Genomic DNA, 22,104 nt, shown 5'->3' with positions numbered 1-22,104 from the left:
ACATCTTTGATGGCCTTCACCCTTATGAAATGTGACATCAAAGATAGCAATTTTGTTTGCATCATTGGCCAGCACCTAATTATCATTACGATCTCTTCATTCTTAAAGTGCCCTTTGATGTCAGCAGTAGCCTTGTGCTTTGAAAGACTGCAGAGAAAGGTGAAAGCAGTCCTTCTTTGCCAAACCCATATTCCACTGAAATATTACATGATGGTATTAAGTCAGAAATAAAATGCAAAACAACTGTGGTAATTAAAGTAATTACTCATTTATTTGCAGAAACGAAAGTCTTTGATGTTTCTCTCAATGCACAGAGATAATTTCTCCCTGATGTAACATGGCTAGATGGAGACTCATCTTTGGGAGAAACCAGAGGAAAAGCAAACCTGGGCACGCTAATTGGGAGTTAGGAAATTATCCATGGGAGGCAGGAGGAGGCATCTGTGGGGTTGTGACAATACTCATTAGCATGGTGAAGGCAAAGTTATCAAAACCTAAGAATGCAGATAACCCATGTGTTGGGGTGAAGGAACACAGTGTAGGGGTAAAAGCACACAAGCACTTAGAGTGAAATGTATCTCAAAGTTGAATCTCACTTTCACTTTTCTTTAGCTTTGGGATTCTCCGTATATTACTTAATCTGTGACTTTTAATTTATTTGTAAAAATGACAGAAGTACTTTTAGCATGTAGGATAAAAGGATATAGTATATTAAAAGGGCCACTACAAAGTAATATGTACCACATTGTTAATTTTTCTAGTTTTCAATAAATGGGGACAATGAGTTGCTGTCACAATTTAACAACAAGATAGTGTTTTTACCCATTAAATGAATAAAAATTAAACTCTTTGCCTCTACTCTGCATTGGAGAGGGCATGAGGGTACAGATGTCCTTGGGCACTACTGATGACAGTGTAAATTGGTGCCATCTAATTAGAGAGCACTTCTGCAGTAGTTTTCAAGCTGGACAGTTGACCCAGCAGTTCCAGTGTCAGGAATTAGATTACAGAAAAACTTGCCAAAGTCTAGTCAATAAGTATGTTCAAGAGTGCCTATGTAGCACTGTGTGCACTTGAAATCAATTGAAAACAATATAAATATCCATCACAAGGGGCGTGGTCAGTGTCACACGTGACTGTTTCCACGCCCTCCATGATGACTCTGCATCCAAAAAATACTCAAAGTTTATTTTTGTGTTAAATATTCAGGCTTGCTTTATTTAAATATAGTTTCAAAAGTCTCCTTACTCACAGAGCTTTTTAAATATTTATTTTTAAAATGCGGTAAAACACACATTGCATAAAATTTGCTGTCTTAATCATTTTTTTTCTTTTTCTTTTGAGATGGAGTTTTGCTCTTGTTGCCCAGGCTGGAGTACAATGGTGCGATCTCTGCTCACTCCAACCTTCGCCTCCTGGGTTCAAGCAATTCTCCTGCCTCAGCCTCCTGAGTAGCTGGGATTACAGGCATGTGCCACTACGCCTGGATAATTTTGTATTTTTAGTAGAGATGGGATTTCTCCGTGTTGGTCAGGCTGGTCTCAAACTCCCAACCTCAGGTGATCTGCCCGCCTCGGCCTCCCAAAATGCTGGAATTACAGGCGTGAGCCACCGCGCCTGGCCTGTCTTAATCATTTTTAAGTTCAGGGCATGAAGTACATTCACATTTTTGCGCACCCATTGCCCTCATCCATCCACAGAAGTGTTTTTATCTTGTAAAACAGAAATCTCCTTACCCCTTAAACAAACAGCAAGCACTTCCTCCCACCCCAAACCCCTGCCAACCACCATTCTACTTTCTGTCTTTATGAATTTGACTACTCTGGATACCTCGTGTAAGTGAAATCATACAGTATTTCCCCTTTTGTGACTGGCTTATTTCGCTCAGCACAATATGCACAAAGTTCATACATGTTGCAACATGTGTCAGAATTTTCTTCCTTTCCAAGGCTGAATAATAGTTTTTGGTATGTATATACCATATTTTGTTATCTATTCATCTGTCAGTGGACGCTTGAGTTGATTCTATCTTTGGTTATTGCAAATAGTGCGCTGTGAACCTGAGTAGATAAATATCTCTTCAAGTGCCTATAGTCTTAAACAGATTTTAGTAATCACTTTAAGAGATTTTAAATAATATTTGGTTCTATTTTCATACCTAGTTTATGAAACACTTCCATGCCCTTTGAACTGTTTTATTTATTAAATACATCGGATATCTTTCTTAAATACTTTCTTAGGTACTTCAGTTGTGCACCTTAAAATGTACTCAACTCCTAAAAGCTAATAAATTAAAAACTACATGTATAAATACTCGAACTTATAATTTTGTAAGACCTGAAGCTTACTTAAATGATCCAATTATATATATAAGCATAGTGACAATCATCATAACTCTAGATAAGTTACTCAATAATTTATTTAAAATTGTGGTTAAAATTTAAAATTGTGGTTAAAAGGCAGTCTCTCGTGCATTAAAAAGAGTTTTGTTTTGTTTTGTTTTTTTTAAAAGACAGTTTCATGGAATAAGCCAAATGTTTTCAAGCATTACAGGTACATAATATTTGCACAGATTTCTTAAAATAAAAATATTAATTTAGTGGCTTTGATTCTCTTAAACATTTTTGTACTTAATTCTAAAATTTCTGAGGTTAAAACATTCTTAACCTCAAGGAAGGCAATTATATCAGTCATTTGAGTTTATTTAATCTAAAGATTTAGACCCTGCATGAAGTCTGGAGCTGTAGACACCCAGGGCAAATCTTACTGAAATGAAGGAAATGTTTTTATTACCCCGTATAATTTTGGGTACTGCCTTCTTTGCTTGCTCTGTTTATATCTGTGATTAGAGATTTTAGATTCTCATTATAACCTTATCATTGAAATATATGGAACCTCATTTATAACAAGAACAGAACTGCTGTGTCAAAAACTCCACTACTCGAAGAAATTAGTCTCCTAGCCAGGATCCTCAGATTAAGTTACACATATTGCACAATTCTTTATTTTACATATTTACGTCTCTTAACTCCCATACAAGATGATCACTTTATTGCATGTTGCATTTCTTGAGTTACCAAGAACATAAATACCTTCTTGCCTAAGTTGAAAAACCATGCAAATTGATAGGAAATCCTACATTTTTAAATGTACTTTCCAAGATCAGATAATTCCTTTCTGTACCAAAGTGATAATGGTACCTTATGGCGTTATCTGACTTGCAGTTACAGCATAGAAGGTCTCTAATATTGTCATTCCATTGCACAACTCCAGGGAATTACGTTTACATTAAAGTATGTGGGAAGCTTCTAAGTTACGCAGGGCACAATCTATGCAGTGGTACACTGTAACTGCATTCCACTGACAGTCACATAAATGATATTGTAGCCACATGGGCAGCTGATGTATTGTTGTCCCGCTGGCTGTTTTCCCATCTCAAATAGGGCCTCATGGGGACATCTAGTCCATTGATCTCACTGCTTTCTTTCATTTCTTTATCTGGCAGTCCTTTTCTTACTTTCCGCCTTGTCCAGCATAGATTCCATGGTCTATAATTTCAAAATATGCTAACATTCTACCCTGAGCTTCTTTGCCATTCTGTTTTTTCCCCCCACATCTGACAGATAAAAGCAAAACCTTGGATGAACCCTAATCTCTGAATGAGCTCAGCTGCCTAGAGTTGCTGGAAAAAGTCACAATAAAAATCTTCTTTCTTAACCCCAAACCCCTTACCAGACTCTGTCTGTCTTTACCTTGAGGAAACTTCTCCAAAGGTTGTCTGGTTGTACTCACTGTCTTATTTCTTCATCTCTGGTCACTTCCTTAACTCTCTCCAACGTGACTGCAACTTCCATCACTTCACCAGAAGATCTCTTGCTAAGATCACCAATGACTTGCAGATACATGGAACCAGCCTCCTGCTATTTGGTTGCTCAGCAGCATTCAGTACTGTTGAGCCTCCTTTCTACAGCATATGCTTACTTTGTCCTGTTGGAGTATAATCTCCTGTTGCTCTCCCATCTCTCTGGCTATCCATTTCCTGTTTCCTCAGCGGCCTCATCCTCTTCCAACCCACCAGCATATGCTGAAATTCCTCAAGGCTCTATCCTAGACTCGTTTCTGTTTTAACTATATTCTCTCACTCCAAGGGATTTTATCCACACCCATTACTTTGAAAACTACCCAACTCACATGACTCATTAGTGTGCATCTTCAATCCATATATTCTAAGTTGTATAACTGCACTGGATGTCTCCTATTGGGTAGCTAAAAGCACCTCAGTGTAACATGTTGAAAAATGAACCTAAAATCCTGATTGTCTTCTATTATCAGTATATCAGGAAATGACACCATCAGCCATCCTCATAAGTGAACTAAAATCCTGATCCTACTTTTGGTATCTCTTTCTTCCTCGTCTTCCACATTAACACATTCACCCATTTATTTTTTGAATTCAGGAATTTTTATTCCAAGCTCTGTTCACCTGTACAATTTCTGGTTCCACTGTATCTTGTGTCTTGATCATGGATTTCTAAAAGATTTCCTAGCATCCTTAACACTTTCTGTCTGTTCTTTACACATAAGCCAGATTGATCTTTTTCAGAATACAAATATAAGCATGTCATTCCATGCCAGAAAGAACTGTCTCTCCATTGATTTTTTTTTTTTTTTTTGAGACAGAGTCTTTCTCTGTCACCCAGGCTCGAGTGCAGTGGCGCGATCTTGGCTCACTGCAAGCTCTGCTTCCTGGGTTCACACCATTCTCCTGCCTCAGCCTCCCAAGTTACTGGGACTACAGGCGCCCACCACCATGCCCAGCTAATTTTTTTTGTATTTTTAGTAGAGACTGGGCTTCACCGTGTTAGCCAGGATGGTCTTGATCTTCTCTCCAGCCTCATCCTTCACCGAGCTCCTCTCTTATATGAGCCACACACTACCCTGGGTGCACCTTGCTTCCACCCTTTCATAGGGCCTTTGTACTTTATGCCCTGTTGGCCTTTTCCGTTTCCCCCAACAAACTGTAAATTAACTCTAAAAGGTCAAAGATGTTGGTGCTCCCTTCCCTCACTTTCTTCTGTATGTCTCCTTTCCCCTTTCTTTCTCATTCACCGTTTTCCCCTCACTGTTACAGCCCCAGAGCCCAGAACAATATCTAGTATATACTAGTCACTCAATAAATTCAGTTGTAGACTTAATTTCCAAGTTATACAATTAAGAGAACACTCAAGCTTCAGAACACTGTATATAAATAATTCAAAAAGGTAAATGTAAGAGATGGTTAATTGTGGTTTTATTTAGAAAAAAGTATCACAAATCTCAGCATGTTATGAAAAGGGCATTTTATTTTTTCTGTATGGTTTGGATTTTAGCAAGTGTATTATATTTTAAGAATGTCTAATTTTCTAAACTTACATTTTCTATAAACAATAATGCTCAACTTTGGTTTTCTAGCATGATTTATCATCTCTATATAAAAGGACTTGTGAAATTACAGCAAAATTCCCAAGCAAATGTGTTTATTTAATGTAAAATGTGAACATAGATTATAATAAAAAAGATAGAAAACAGCAAATATTAACAAAGATGTGGAAGAACTAGAACCCTCATACATTGCTGAGGATAATATAAAATGGTGCCGCTATTCTGGAAAATAATTTGGCAGTTTCATAGACAGTTAAATGTATATTTGTCAAATAACAGTTTCTTAGAAAGTTAAATGTATATTTGTCAAATAAGTAGCTTCACTCTTAAGTAACTACCAAGAGAAATAAAAACATGTATCCACACCAAGACTTTCATGCAAATGTTCATTGCAGCATTATTTATAATATCCCAAAAGTAAAAACAACCCAGATGGCCACAGACTAGTTAACAGATGTGGTATCGCCATACAATGGAAATTTACTCAGCAATTAGAAGAAATGAAGTACTGATCCATGCCTACTGTATGGTCCTGATGAACTATGCTAGGTGAAAGACGCAAGACAAAAAAAGACCACGCGTTGTATGATTTCACTTACATTAATTGTCCAGAGAAATAAAATTTATAGTTACAGAAACTAGATTAGTGGCTCACGGAGGCTGGAATGGGGAATGGACACAAGTTCTTTTTGGGTGATGAAAATGTTCTAAAACTGGATTGTGGTGATGGTTGCTTAATTCAATAAATTTACTAAAAACCACTGAATTTCACACTTAAAACAGATGAATTATGTAAGTAAATTACACTTTCCTATAGTTATTTGAAAAAGCAAAACAGCCGGGCGCGGTGGCTCAAGCCTGTAATCCCAGCACTTTGGGAGGCCGAGACGGGCGGATCACAAGGTCAGGAGATCGAGACCATCCTGGCTAACATGGTGAAACCCCGTCTCTACTAAAAAATACAAAAAACTAGCCGGGCGAGGTGGCGGGCGCCTGTAGTCCCAGCTACTAGGGAGGCTGAGGCAGGAGAATGGTGTGAACCCGGCAGGCGGAGCTTGCAGTGAGCTGAGATCCGGCCACTGCACTCCAGCTTGGGCGACAGAGCGAGACTCCGTCTCAAAAAAAAAAAAAAAAAAAGAAAAAGCAAAACAATGGCAGCCAAAGTTTTTGATGAGTTTGCTAACTGCACTAATTGTTTAATGTGGATGAAAAGGGAAATTGCATAAGCAAATTAACATGCCTTGTTGCACTTAGATATTAGAAAGTCAAACTAGCAACATTTGTGTTTCACAGCTTAATTTTTAACAGAATTTTCTTGGTCACATCATAATGTGGAACATAACTGTTTATAGGTCACTAGTTCCAACATACTAAGTGATAAGCAATTTTTCCCTTTTACACTTAGTTAACACGCTGCAAATATGCATGTGACTATGAATGGTTAGCATGATATACATCAGTATTTTTCCCACAGTGCAACTTTTATGAAGAGAATGCATGGCCAATCAAAATTAATTAAGGTCTTTTAAGGACTCTTTTGTCCATAATTAAACTGCAGGTAGAGTTTGGGACAGGATGTTTTAACCCTATCAGGAAATTTAAATGCTACTACAGTATCTAGTATTTGTTCTTATTTTACATGATAGTAATTCTTGAATTAGTAGATAAGATTGTAAGTTTAAATTTTAAAGTATTTAGTTACTAACCAGAAAGCAAATTGTCATCATACACAAACATAAGTTCACCATCCTGACTAACACGGTGAAACCCCGGCTCCACTAAAAATACAAAAAATTAGCCGGGCGAGGTGGTGGAAGCCTGTAGTCCCAGCTACTCAGGAGGCTAAGGCAGGAGAATGGCATGAACCTGGGAGGTGGAGCTTGTAGTGAGCCAAGATCGCGCCACTGCACTCCAGCCTGGGCGACAGAGCAAGACTCCCTCTCAAAAACAACAACAACAACAACAACAAACAAGCACAGGTTCAACATATTTTGTAAGGAGTAAAATGTAAGCAAAACAAATAAGAAATGGTCAACTCTATTCCTGCCAAGGGGAAGGCTGCCTTAATTAGTGACTTCAACAAGAAAGGTCACTTGCAGAGGACAAACAGCTGTCCTTGTCCAGATATTCCCCTTCTCCACAGAGACCGTACTGAGAGGACATAATTTTAAGGTGTAGTTAAGGGAATGAATCTACTGACAAGTTGGTTTATTTATGGATTTGGTTATGAGGGAGATTCTGCAGACTTTGTTCTGGGAATCCTAAAAGTGCATAGAATGTGAACATGGGTATTCGCACATCAATCTAAAAACAATATGTGTTTTTATATTTTTTTTGCAAAAAAAATAAACTTTTCTCCACGTGTTCAGGACTTGATATAACTTATAATTAGGAATTTAATATTTGTTTAAAATGGTAAAATATTTATGTCTGAAGGACAACAGGATAGATTTTAAAAGTTTGCAACCTGACAATTTGCAGTATAGGAAGTGTGCGTATTTATAAGGTTGACGTATCTTCACATATACTCCAAAGATCTTTTTCAAAAATGAGACTTGCAGCCAGCACATCTGTTGTTCTTATGCAAGGGATTAAAATGAGCTATTTTTGTTGAAGTTCAGCTGCAGAGTAACAATGTTAAAATGGCTTGCCAAAAAATTACCTATTCTCGATTTTGTTTCTTTGTATTGAACTTTTAAACTGTTCTTTGCTTCTATCGGAGACAGCCTCATTCTTCTTGAAAGAAAATGGAAGTTTTTTGTGGTTATAAGGGTTTGGTTGTTGTACTGCAGCATTTATATGGTATCTAAGGCTTCCTAGCTTAGCATTTTGAATGTTAAATTATATCCAAGTTTGATTTTCCTAGAAACAGCTTTTCATGAAAATTATACCAACATTATTGACTCTTCCTTCTTTAAATGTCAGATAGTTTTGTTCTCATAAATCTCTGAATTAAATCTGTGTAGCTTTCCCCTTGGAGTCGAATAATATCATTTGTGTTAGACCTTATCAAGAAGCCTGAATGGTATTTTGTATTCCCAAGGATTAATAAACTGCATTGATATAATCCCTGTGTGTAAGGAAAAACACACAACTTTTTCACGTATTTCTGTTGTATTTTATAGCAAATGAGAATAATTGCATTGGTCAATCCTCAGAAAACACCTTTCTCTGATTTCTTGTATCTCTCAAAACAGCAACAACAAAAAAGCTGAAATTTAAAATTATTTAGTTCATGATTCCTTTCTGTTTTATCCAAAATTCACTGAAGTAAGTCCTAGAAGAAAGCAGGATAGAGTAGAAATACCCAGTACTAACTTTCAAACTGCCTACAGTCTAAATCAGCCCCTCTGAAACTCCCAGGTGCATATTAATGCCCTGTCTTGTTGAAAATGCAGAACCCGGGTTAGTGAGTCAGGGGTAGGGCTTGAGTCTGCATTTTTACCCAGTCCCAAAGCGATACTGATGCTGCTGGTCCATAGAAACCTTGAGAGGCAGGGATCTAAATTGACTTAATATTCGTAGAAGAATTTGCCTATGTATCACACATGCCATACATTTGCTAAGGCTTTTGTTATCACCGTAACAGAGTTGGACAATGTACAATCACCTGCTAGAGAGGAGCGATCATATAATATTAACTTACCCATAAAGAATGCATGACTATGTGCCTATTCATGAGGTCTGCCTAACTTGGCCACTCGTAGAACTAAACTGACTGACACGGAAACAGAAATCAGATTGTTAGAACTGAATATTTATAGGCAGTTTAGACTGCCCAAATATACGTGATATGGAAGAAGCATATCTTCATTGATTCATTTTAATTTGCTAAACTCTTGTTCACCTCATCAGAAAAGAAAATCTCTGCTAAGTGAAGAGGAGTCATTAATGCTGATGCCTTCAGGGCCCAGGAAGGGAACATCAGTGAATGTACTGAGCTGGGACTTAGTGGGTGACTGGGGCTGTGGTGTCCTGGAGAAAACACACTTCATCCCACCAGTGCCGTGTGGCATGGCAGGTCTAGCATGATCAGAACTTCCAATTTTTCAAGAAAAGCCAGAAATACAAATTTCATGTGGAATTTCCCAAGTTTACAATGTTGACTACTAATTTAAATTCTGTAAAAGCATTATTCAGGCCAAGAAGACACAGCTGTATCCCAGACACAGCCCTGAGCCACCCATTTACAGTGTCTAGTGTGGAACACATTGAAATCTCTTAAGGTACTTTTCATGATTGGAAAATTATGAATTTTTAACATGAAACTCTCTAGCCTTTTGTCTTTGGACACTTTGGTCAGAAGAAATAGTCTCTGTTTTATGCATTTGGAGGCACTAGTATAAGATTAGTATATGAACGTAAAACCTGTCTTTCTTTCTTCTCTCACATTCCAGATTACAGGACAGGCCCGTGTTTCACTCAGGTCAACAACCAGATGTGCCAAGGGCAGCTGACAGGCATTGTCTGCACGAAGACTCTGTGCTGCGCCACCATTGGACGGGCGTGGGGCCATCCCTGTGAGATGTGTCCAGCCCAGCCTCAGCCCTGCCGGCGGGGTTTCATCCCCAACATCCGTACTGGAGCTTGCCAAGGTGAGTCAGCTGTCTGCCTGTGAACACCATCGCAGACATGCCACTTCTCTTTTTACTGGAGTTGGAGAATCTGGCACTGTGGATGGTAGCTTTTAACAGAGTACCGATTTCCAAGAGTGGCCTCGTTAACAAGCCTGACCAGAGAAGGTTTGTCTTTTAGCCACCTAATAAATAATTGTTTCAACTCTTGATATTCATGGAGAAGAGAAAGAGATGAAGAATTGGGGGAAATATAATAATACAGTGTAAAATATTTAATACAATCAGAGGATGAACCACTCTATTTTCATCTAGATGGCATGACTCCTCCCTGAACTATACACATGCTATACCCAGGAAAAACCTATTTTTTCTCTCTTTGTCTCATTCAAGTTATGAGAACCTGAACCCAAGTAACCAGGAGAAGAAAACCACCTAATATTTGCCCTCTGTCATTATGAATAGTGTCTTCAAAGACAAAATGTGAACTCTGTCCATGATTGCAGTTATTACAGAGTTTGTAACCTGGATTGATCGTAATCTCTGGGTTTTGACACTCCCTAACTACGTTCATGACACTGATTTCTATATTAGGGCCAGATTGAGGCCCTGAGGATGCTACCTTAGTAGACTACGATCCAAGTAGCCAAACATTGTTACCTATTTGCTGGTTAATTATTTTAATTTTCAGCTGCCGCAATTCTTACCTTTTTCTAGCAACTTCTCTGATATCGTATGTCTTAAATCCATTTTTAGAGCTCGGAAATGTTCTCTCTAATGACTTCTCAAATGGTGGTTGCCTTCATATTGCATAGCAGTAAGATCACAGGAAAATATAAATGATTTTTGTATCATTCACAGAAATAATATTCATATTTGAGACTTGGAGAGTTAGAGTTATTTTCTATAATTAAAACATGTACAAACTTAGATCCAAAGTCTTTCAATTTGATGTTAGTAAGCTGTGTCACAAGTGAAGATGTTATCTATTGGGCCTGTGCAAATCTTATATTGTAGAAAGTCTGTCCAGTGTCCTAAATCTCAAACGAGAATTATAGCTTGGGGAGCGCATACGTAACTTTAGTTCATTGAATAATAAAATGTGAGTGTTCTGCAAAATTTTGTACATGTGTCCCTGACAGCAGCATCCACAGAGTTTTGCTAGTGTTGTAGTTTTATAAAAGGTGTATTTTTAAAATGGTCTATTTCTAAAATTGTTTTGAATCAGAACTACGGAGATACCCAGGGGATGACTATATAACTCAAAAATTTACCAACTTTATATTTAATCACATATGAAAACTCACTTATGTAGGCTGTGGACTTAGAATAGTTCTTTTTAGTGATGAACACAGTTCAGGCCTTAATGATGAAGATTGAGTCAAATGCCATTTTTAATCTGTTGTTTACTATGGATAGTAAAATTCTATATGTTTTGGTATGAATATTAGACTGATTATATAGAGTTCCTGATAGTGCAGCAATTTCTTCTATCGGAAGATATTCTATATTATATTCTATCTGTCTTTACTGTGCTCCATATAGTCTTTACTAAATCTTAGCATGTAGATTACCATGTAATTTACATAGTGGATATAGATTATTACTAAAAATAAAATACTATATTGATTTGCTAGTTTAATAATGACTGGATTTACTGTAGTACTAATTTTTGTTTATTACCTTCTAACATACTAACTGATTTTCTTTGTTGTTTTTAATTCTCTTTTGGCTAGAATTTAAGCAGTATGAGTGCAGAAATCTTTTTCACTTATTCACTGATGTCTCAGACATCTAGAACAGTGTGTAATATATAGTAGAAGCTCAGCAAATACCTTTTGAATTAATAAATGACATTAAGATTGAAATACTTCTAAAACCCACTATTTCAGAGAAAGAAACAGTTCAGGGTAAGAAAAGCCTTTAACTTCAACCAAAACATTCCAAATTATTGACTTTCCTCATGTTCTGTATTTATACTTATGCTTTTTTACTTTCATACTTTGTCAGAGGCCTAGTTTTTTCCTAAACACAATTATAAAAAATGTGTCATCTGATCTCAAACTTTCTGAATGTCCTTTAGGCTGTAGTAATGTCTGAAGGATTACTTATTTGATTTTGTTTATGCAGCAAAGATAAGTTTCAGGCTCCATTTGCCTAAAAATCTAAGGAATTAACAAAGTAACAGGAACAAAATGAAATTTGCCACATGATTAAAATGTCTGGAAAAGCACGTTGAAAAGTTCTGCTTTATTTCAAAATCGTGGCATAGTCAGAAAGTTCTCAATTAAATACTAATCCATAGTTCAGGCTATTTTAAGACATCTTACTGTGATTTCATTTTTTCCCTTTAAATTCCTAGACTGTTTCCTGAATACTTATGCCAAATTAATTTGGAAGAGATGGGGCATGAAAAAATAACACATTAAAACATGGTATATATATGTCATTAAAAATAATAGTGGTCTTTTATATAGGATAATTGCAAAGTTTTATAGAGTTAAAAATAAATTTCAAGTATGTGGATAACTGTAAATAGCTTAACACTAGCTCTAAATCATGGTTCCTTTGAAATTCTGAGGATAATGATATCCTGTAACTGATGCAATTAGTTGTGAATGAAACATGCTCTTGTAATAAACAGGGTAGCTGTGGAAAATGAGGGACAACAGGAAATTAAGATAATACTTAAAGAATTAAGCTGTGAGAAAATCAGTAATTTTATTTTATTTTTTTGTTTTTTCTTTATTTCTTATTAAAAAAAAGAAAAGAATAGATGTGCAGAATGTGCAGGTTTGTTACAGGAGTATATGTGTGCCATGGTGGTTGCCACACCGATTGACCCATCCTCTAAGTTCCCTCCCCACACCCCACAATAGGCCCTAGTGTGTGTTATTCCCCTCTCTGTGTCCACATGTGTTCAATGTTCAACTTCCACTTTTGCGTGAGAACATGTGGTGTTTGGTTTTCTGTTCCTGTGTTAGATTGCAGAGGATGACGGCTTCCAGCTTCATCCATGTCCCAGCAAAGGACATGAAATCATCCTTTTTTATGACTGCATCATATTCCATGGTGTATATGTACCACATTTTCTTTATCCAGTCTGTCATTGGTGGGCATTTGGGTTGGTTCCATGTCTTTTCTATTGTAAATAGTGCTGCAGTAAACATATGTGGGCATGTGTCTTTATAGTAGAATGATTTATAATTCACTAGGTATACACCCACTAATGGGATTGCTGGGTCAAATGGTATTGCTGGTTCAAGACCCTTGAGGAATCGCCATACTGTCTTCCACAATGGTTGAACTAATTTATATTTCCACCAACAGTGTAAAAGCATTCCTATTTCTCTACAGCCTTGCCAGCGTCTTCTGTTTCCTGACTTTTTAATAATCATCATTCTGAACAGTGTGAGATGGAGTCTCATTGTGGTTTTGATTTGCATTTATCTGATGATCAGTGATGATGAACTTTTTTCATATGTTTGTTGGCCACATAAATGCCTTCTTTTGAGAAGTGTCTGTTGATATCCTTTGCCCACTTTTTGAGGAGGTTGTTTGTCTTTTTCTTGTAAATATGTTTAAGTTCCTTATAAATTCCAGTATTAGACCTTTGTCAGATAGGTAGATTGCAAAAATTTTCTCCCATTCTGTAGATTACCTGTTCACTCTCATCATAGTTACTTTTGCTGTGCCAAAGCTCTTTAGTCTAATTCAATCACGTTTGTCAATTTTGGCTTTTGTTGCAATTGGCATTTTTGTCATGAAGTCTCTCCCCATGCCTATGTCCTGAATGGTATTACTTAGGTTTTCTTCTAGGGTTATTATGGTTTTGGATTGTACATTTAAGTCTTTAATCCATCTTGATTTTTGTATAAGGTGTAAGGAAGGAGTCCAGTTTCAGTTTTCTGCGTATGGCTAGCCAGTTTTCTCAGCACCTTTTACTGATTAGGAGATCCTTTCCCCATTGCTTGTTTTTGTCAGGTTTGTTGAAGATCAGATGGTTCTAGGCGTGTAGTGTTATTTCTGAGGTTTCTATTCTGCTCCATTGGTCTATATGTCTATTTTGGTTCCGGTACTATGCTGTTTTGGTTACTGTAGCCTTGTAGTATAGTTTGAAGTCAGGTAGCGTGATGCATCCAGCTTTGTTCTTTTTGCTTAGGATTGTCTTGGCTATACTGGGTCTTCTTTGATTCCATGTGAAATTTAAAGTAGTTTTTTTCTAATTCTGTGAAGAATGTCAATGGTAGTTCAATGGGAATAGTACTGAATCTATAAATTACTTTGGATAGTATGGCCATTTTCACAATATTGATTCTTCCTATCCATGAGGACTGAATGTTTTTCCATTGTTTGTGTCCTCTGTTATTTCCTTGAGCAGTGGTTTGTAATTTTCCTTTAAGAGGCCTTTCACATCCCTCGTAAGTTGTATTCCTAGGTATTTTATTCTCTTTGTAGCAATTGTGAATGGGATTTCACTCATGATTTGACTCTCTGTTTGTCTATTATTGGTGTATAGGAATGCTTATGATTTTTGCACACCGATTTTGTATCCTGAGACAGCTTAAGGAGATTTGAGGCTGAGACAGTGCAGTTTTCTAAATATACAATCATGTCATTTGCAAACAGATACAATTTGACTTCCTCTCTTCCTATTTGAATCCCCTTTATTTCTTTCTCTTGCCTGATTGCCCTGGCCAGAACTTCCAATACTATGTTGAATAGGAGTGGTGAGAGAGGGGATCCTTGTCTTGTGCCGGTTTTCAAAGGGAGTGCTTCCAGCTTTTGCCCATTCACTATGATATTGGCTGTGGGTTTGCCATAACTAGCTCTTACTATTTTGAGATATGTTCCATCAATACCTGGTTTACTGAGAGTTTTTAACATGAAGGGATGTTGAATTTTATCGAAAATCTTTTCTGCATCTATTAAGATAATCATGTGGTTTTTGTCTTTGATTCTGTTTATGTGATGGATTACATTTATTGATTTGTGTATGTTGAACCATTGAACCAGCTTTGCATCATGAAGCTGACTTGATGGTGGTGGCTAACTTTTTTGATGTGCTGCTGGATTCAGTTTGCCAATATTTTATTGAATATTTTCACAATTTGTTGTTGTTGTTGTTTTAGCAAGTTTGTTGTTATTGTTGTTGTGTCTCTGCTAGGTTGTGGTATCAGGATGATTCTGGCTTCATAAAATGAGTTAGGGAGGAGTCCCTTATTTTCAATTGTTTGGAACAGTTTCAGAAGGAATGGTACTAGCTCTTTGTATTTCTTGTAGAATTCAGCTTGAATCCGTCTGGTCCTGAGCTTTTTTTGGTTGGGAAGCTATTAGTTACTGCCTCCATTTCAGAGTTTGTTAGTGGTGTATTCAGGGTTTCAACTTCTTCCTGGTTTAGTCTTGGTAGGGTGTATGCATCCAGGAATTTATCCATTTCTACTAGATTTTCTAGTTTATTTATGTAGAGATGTTTATAGTATTCTCTGATGGTAGTTTGTATTTCTTTGGGGTCAGTGGTGATATCCCCTGTATCATTTTTTATTGTGTCTATTTGATTCTTCTCTCTCTTTTTCTTTATTAGTCTAGTTAGCAGTCTGTCAATTTCATTAATTTTTTCAAAACACCAGCTCCTTTTTTTGGAGAGTTTTTCTTGTCTCTAACTCCTTCAATTCTTCTCTAATCTTAGTTATTTCTTGTCTTCTGCTAGCTTTTGAATTAGTTTGCTCTTGCCTTTCTAGCTCTTTTAATTGTGATATTAGGGTGTCAATTTGAGATCTTTCTAGCTTTCTGATGTGGGCATTCAGTAATATAAATTTTGTTCTTAACACTGCTTTAGCTGTGTCCCAGAGATTCTGATACGTTGTCTCTTTGTTCTCATTAGTTTCAAAGAACTTCTTGATTTCTGCCTTACTTTCAATATTTGCCCAGGAGTCATTCAGGAGCAGGTTGTTCAATTTCCATGACCTTGTGTGGTTTTGACTGAGTTTCTTAATCCTGAGTTCTAATTTGATTGCACTGTGGTCTGAGAGACTGTTTGTTATTATTTCTGTTCTTTTGCATTTGCTGAGGAGTGTTTTACTTCCAATTACGTGGTCAATTTTAGAATAAGTGGCACTGAGAAGAATGTATATTCTGTTGATTTGGGGCAGAGAGTTCTGTAGGCATCTAGTAGGTCCACTTGATCCAGAGCTGAGTCCAAGTACTGAATATTTTTGTTAATTTCTTGTCTCATTTATCTGTCTAATACTGATAGTGGGGTGTTAAAAGTCTCCCACTATTATTGTGTGGAAGTCTAAGTCTCTTTGTAGACCTCTAATAACTTGTTTTATGAATCTGGGTGCTCTTGTATTGGGTGCGTATATATTCAGAAGAGTTAGTTCTTTTTGTTGAATTATTCCCTTTATCTTTACATAATGCCCTTTTTTGTCTTTTTTGATCTTTGCTGCTTTAAAATCTGTTTTGTCAGAGACCAGGATTGCAACCCCTGCATTTTTTTTGTTTTCCATTTGCTTGGTAAATATTCCTCCATCCCTTTATTTTGAGCCTGTGTGTGCCTTTGCATGTAAGATGGATTTCCTCAATACAGCACACCCACACCGATGGGTCTTGACAGCTTATCCAATTTGCCAATATATGTCTTTTAATTGGGGCATTTAGCCCGTTTACATTTAAGGTTAGTATTGTCATGTGTGAATTTGATCCTGTTATCAAAATGCTATTTGGTTATTTTGCACACTAGTTCATGCAGTTTCTTCACAGTGTCATTGGTCTTTATATTTTGGTGTGTTTTTGCAGCGTCTGGTCCTGGTTTTTCCTTTCCATATTTAGTGATTCTTTCATGAACTCTTGTGGAGCAGGCCTGGTGGTAACAAAATCCCTCAGCATTTGCTTTTCTGGAAAATATTTTATTTCTCCTTTGCTAATGAAGCTTAGCTTGGCTGGATATGAAATTCTGGGTTGAAAATTCTTTTCTTGAGAATGTTGAGTATTGGCCCCCAATCTTTTCTGGCTTGTAGAGTTTCTGCTGAGAGGTCCACTGTTAGTCTGATGGGCTTCCCTTTGTGGGTGACCTGGCCTTTCTCTCTGACTGCCCTTAACAGTTTTTCGTTCATTTCAACCTTGAAGAATCTGATATTATGTGTCTTGGGGTTGATCTTCTTATGGAGTATCTTAATGGTGTTCTCTGTATTTTCTGAATTTGCATGTTGGCCTGTCTTACTAGGTTGGGGAAGTTCTTCTGGATAATATCCAGAAGTATGTTTTCCAGCTTGTTTCCATTCTCCCTATCTCCTCCTGGTACTCCAATCAGTCATAGGTTCGGTCGTTTCATGAAGTCCCATGTTTCTTGGAGGCTTTGTTCATTCCTTTTCATTCTTTTTTCTCTATTCTTGTCTGCATATCTTATTTCTGTAAGGTGGTCTGAAGGCTCTGATGTCCTTTCTTCTACTTGGTCGATTCGGCTGTTGATACTTGTGTATGCTTCATGAAAGTTCTCATGCTGTGTTTTTCAGCTCCCTTAGGTCGTTTATGTTCCTCTCTAAACTGGTTATTCTAGTTAGCAATTCCTCTCACCTTTTATCAAAGTTCTTAGCTTCTTTGCATTGGCTTAGAACATACTCCTTTGACTCATCGTAGTTTTTTATTTCCCATCTTGTGAAGCCTACTTCTGTCAGTTCGTCCATCTGATCCTTCGTTTAGCTCTGCACCCTTGATGGAGAGATGTTGCAGTCATTTGAAGGAGAAGAGGCACTCTGGCCTTTTGTGTTTTCAGCATTTTTTCATTGATTCTTTCTCGTCTTCGTGAGTTTGTCTAGTTTCCATCTCTGTAGCTGCTGACCCTTAGATGGGGTTTTTATGAGGGCCTTTTTATTGTTGATGATGCTGTTGTTGTCATTTTCTGCTTGTTTGTCTTTTTATCAGTAGTCAAGTCCCTTTTCTGTAGGGCTGCTGCAGTTTGTTGGGGGTTCACTTCAGGCCTTACTCATCTGATTTGCCCCCATGCCTGGAGATGTCACTCAAGGAGGCTGGAGAGCCACAAAGATGGGTGCCTGCTCCCTCTGGGACCTCTGACCTCTACGGGCACCTACCTGATGCCAGTAGGATCTCTTCTCTGTAGAGCATCTGACAACCCCTTTTGGAGGATCTCACCCAGTTGGGTGGCACTGGGAGCAGGATCCGTTTAATGAAGCAGTTTGTCCTTTGGTGAGTGTATTTCACTGGGAAGAAACCCACTCGCCCAGGCTGCCCAGATTCCTCAGAACTTCCAGGAGGCGAGGCTAAATCTGCTGATCCCCAGAGACTGCAGCCACCCCTCCTGCTAGGGTCTCAGGCCCAGGGAGATCCAAATTCTGTTGCTGAGCCTCTGACTGGAGTTATTGGAGATCCTGCAAGGGAGGCTTCACCCGCTGAGGAAGGATGGGTCAGGGTTAGACCTGAAGAGGCACTCTGGTCTCAGACTGCCGCAGCCAGTGTGGTGGGCTGTGAGGACGAGTCTTGGGACCAAGCCATCCAGCCTCCCTGGCTCCAGCAAGGGAAGAGCACAAGTGGGAGCTATAGAAATGGGTGCAGCCCTTCCCCCTACCCAGGGAGCTTAGTGTGTTCAGCAGTTGCTTTTTTTTTTTTTTTGCTGCCCCTCCCCCAAGGAGCTCAAAAGGCTTAGCCAGCAGACAGCAGCAGCTGGTGCTGGTTGCCACAACCCTCTGGGGAGCTCCACAGGCTTAAGCAGATTCCTGCTGAGAGGCCGTAATAAGCTGTACGTTCCCGGGTTGAGACGGTAGGCCCCTGTGGCGTGAGTTTGCGAAGTGGTATCCTCCGATTCGTGGGTTGCACAGTTCCGTGGCAAAAACAGTTTCCCAGGCTGGGTAGCACACTCACTCATGGCTTCCCTTGGCTGCAGGGAGGGGTTCCCCATCCCCGTGTGACTCTCAGGTGGGCCACCACACCACACTACTCATCCTTCTCTCTGGATCACGCCAGCCTTCTAGTCATCTTTGATGAAAGAACCTGGATACCTTGGTTGCCGCTGAAGGATTCACACGCTTAGTATGTTTTTTCTGATGGGAGCCTCTGAGCGGCGCTACTTCTAGTCAGCCATCTTGGCCCCACATTTTATTTTAAACTGTTGTCATGCTAACGTTCTGGACTTAAGCAGTGTCAGAAAAGTGTGCCCTCCTAGGATACTGTGAAGTCATATCAATTCTTGATGGCTTTAATATTGAGAGCCATTTGAGTTTTAGCCCTTGTGTGTAATCCGCATTTAATCTCCTACTTTCTTCCATTTTATACACTGAAGGACCAAAGTTAACTCATATAGGACTTAAAATTTAAGCTATCATAAAACGAGTGAATTAAAAATGTTAAAAGTATCATTAAGCCCTTTTCCAATAATATTTATGAACTTTAAATATATCACAAATTGCCATGTGCATATGATGTATAATTTTCTTACAAAGTTTCTTCTTTTTTTTGTCTTTAGTCTCATGAACCTACCCTAATTAGGAGTGACATTTTGCTTAAGATTAGTACTTGGCTTTGGATCTTTTAGGTTTTCAAATGAACAGGGTGCTCCTGAAATTTTAAAAAATATATTAAAATTAAACTGGCATAATTATTAATTTGTGCCATGTGATATTTAGGGATTAGGCTTTTAAACTACTTTAAATGCTTCAAAACTGAAGATATGGCAGAAGAAAATCGCTTGTCATCTCTTGCTTTATCATTGATGGTAGTAACATTGATGCCAAGCCCCTGCTCCATTCCAGGTAACGTGAAATGCACAGGAATTCACATATTTGACACGGGCCCTAGCTAGGACACAGGATAAGGTCATGAATAAATAAATAACAAGACAGACCCTAAATCAATTTCTGCAAAACAAATGCTGGTGTGTGTTCTTTTCGTACAGCGTTAGTGTACCAGAAACATAATTTCTTTAGTCTGACTGCATGTAAGAAGAGTAGAGGAGTTTAGTTTAATCTCGGCTGAAATCAGGCATATGTTGCTAGCTCCTCAAATGTCGAATGAGCAGAAGACGCCCTGAGTAGAAAGTTATTTCCAAGCCTTCTACATAGCCAAAGTAAAAAGGAAATTGGCTATTATCTGATTTATTTGTTTAGAATAAATTATTAAAGATAGTTACAGCCAAAACAAATTCATCTTGGCTGCCTACATTAACCAAGTTAACGAGATCATTATAAAGTCTAACTTTAACTCATGCTGTATTAACACAAGCTATTCCTATACAATTAAAAAACTTTACTTAAAGCAAATTCAATTATAGAAACTCCTATTTAAAGATAGCAGAATATTCATCTTCTAACCTCACAAAAAACTAACATGAAAATGAATAATAAAGAACAACACATCATTCTGAAATAAAATCCTGGAACAAAAACAATGATGAGCATATGCAGCTGTTGGGAAGTCACTGGGACAGGGAGGGTTTTCTAAGCATTTACTCTGAGTATCATAATCCTGAAAGGTGTTTGAACCTACTACGAGCAGAGAGCTAGGGTTGTGGATGTTCTATTGGAGAGGAGGAGATGTTCCCATAATAGACAGATCTACTTCAGACCCTCACAGTAACAGAGGGTAATGGAAGGAGAAAGTGTGGGGGCAAGCCATTTCTGAATATTCTCCACCCAGTCTTCCAGACACTGCTTGAGTGAAGTACAGGAGGGTGGAAGGACAAAGAGGAAGTATGGACCACTAGCATGCAATCTGTAAATATAAGTGTCACACCACAAACTGACAGTTGAAAATTGATGCTCAAGGGAAGAAAAAAGTTGGGGGAGGAGTTTGGTGACAAACTGAGGACTATGCCTTGCAGAAGTTTCAAACCAATGCATTTCCTTTGAGCCTTCCCCACTCTGCATTTCAGCAGGAAATGGCTGCATTGAGAGATGAATAATAAAGAGAAAGGCCTGCATATAAAAACTGAAAAAAAAAAAAAAAACAACCATAAGCAAAAGGCAGGTATGAACATGCTTCAGAGAATTACTACCCAAATAAATGCAAAGTTTATATACTTCTCTCTGATCTCAAGGAAATTAAAAACAATGATGCTCTGTGGAACATCAGTAGGGAGGCCAGAGTGGATGCCAAGAAGCCAGTTACAAAGTTCCTGCAGTAGTCCAGGTGCTATTTGATGGAGGCTGAGACTGGGTAGTAGCAAAGGAAAGATTTGAGATATTCTTGGAAAGTAAGCAGTTGTTGCTGATAGGGTGATATGACATAAGTGAGAGGAACATGCCAAGTTTCTTAGGCTTCTGATTTTAACAGCTGGAACATGATGGTAGCATTTGTTGAGATAAGATCGAGATAGAACCATGGTCTATTCTTATTACAATTTCAGGGTCCAGCAGATATCAAGTTACCAATATATACTTGTTTTGATGATCATTTTAACGTTTGAATTTTGTGTATCATACATGAGTAGATATTCAGCCAGAATCAAGCCATATTAAATGATTGCCAGGACACCCCATATGTCTCAGATTCCAAATAGAAATAGACCTATTCTTTAGTTGTGCTGTCCTTAAAGTTAGAGATTTGTTTTCATAGAAATAAAATATTATGTGTTAATATCTACAGAGTATATAAATAAGAATTTCTGTTTACTAATGGAAATAATAGGCATTGGGGACTCCAAATGTAGGGAGGCTGAGAGGAGGGATGAGGTCTGAAAAATTACTTACTGAGTACCTATTGAGTTTTCACTATTTGGATAATGGGTTAAGTAGAAGCCCAAACCTTACCATTATGCAATATATTCACTTAACAAACCCGCACTTGTATCCCTGAAACTATAAAAATTAAAAAGAAAAAACAAATTCAATGTAAAAAAATTAAAATTAGAAATGGATCTAATTTGGTAACAAGAAAAGTTAAAAAACACACTATGAAATACAGTAGTAATTTCTATGTCTCCTGGTTCCTACACATATAAATTAAATGAACCATTTTTATATGCCTATAGTACTGCATGCACATAGTTTCCATATTTGGACATGAACTAAAAATAATATATCATCTAATAATTTATGTAATAAAATAAGTTTAATTTTTTAGAACAAATTTGCTTGGAGAATTTGGAGAATAAATGAGG

General features: G+C 37.7%; 1 protein-coding gene across 1 annotated transcript in view; it reads left to right on the top strand.

Annotated features, from left to right (window-relative positions):
- The window catches only part of FBN2 (fibrillin 2), a 269,025-nt gene that overhangs the window by 65,586 nt on the left and 181,335 nt on the right, over window positions 1-22,104 (top strand). Inside the window, exon 6 of the mRNA XM_015140689.3 lies at window positions 9,819-10,016. Coding sequence (XP_014996175.2) covers window positions 9,819-10,016 — 198 coding nt within the window. The remainder of the gene's footprint in view (window positions 1-9,818; window positions 10,017-22,104) is intronic.

This window comes from Macaca mulatta, chromosome 6, assembly GCF_049350105.2.
Source record: "Macaca mulatta isolate MMU2019108-1 chromosome 6, T2T-MMU8v2.0, whole genome shotgun sequence".
Lineage (NCBI taxonomy): Eukaryota > Metazoa > Chordata > Mammalia > Primates > Cercopithecidae > Macaca > Macaca mulatta.
Note: the sequence above shows the minus strand (reverse complement) of the source record. Positions and strands in the feature narration are given on the sequence as shown.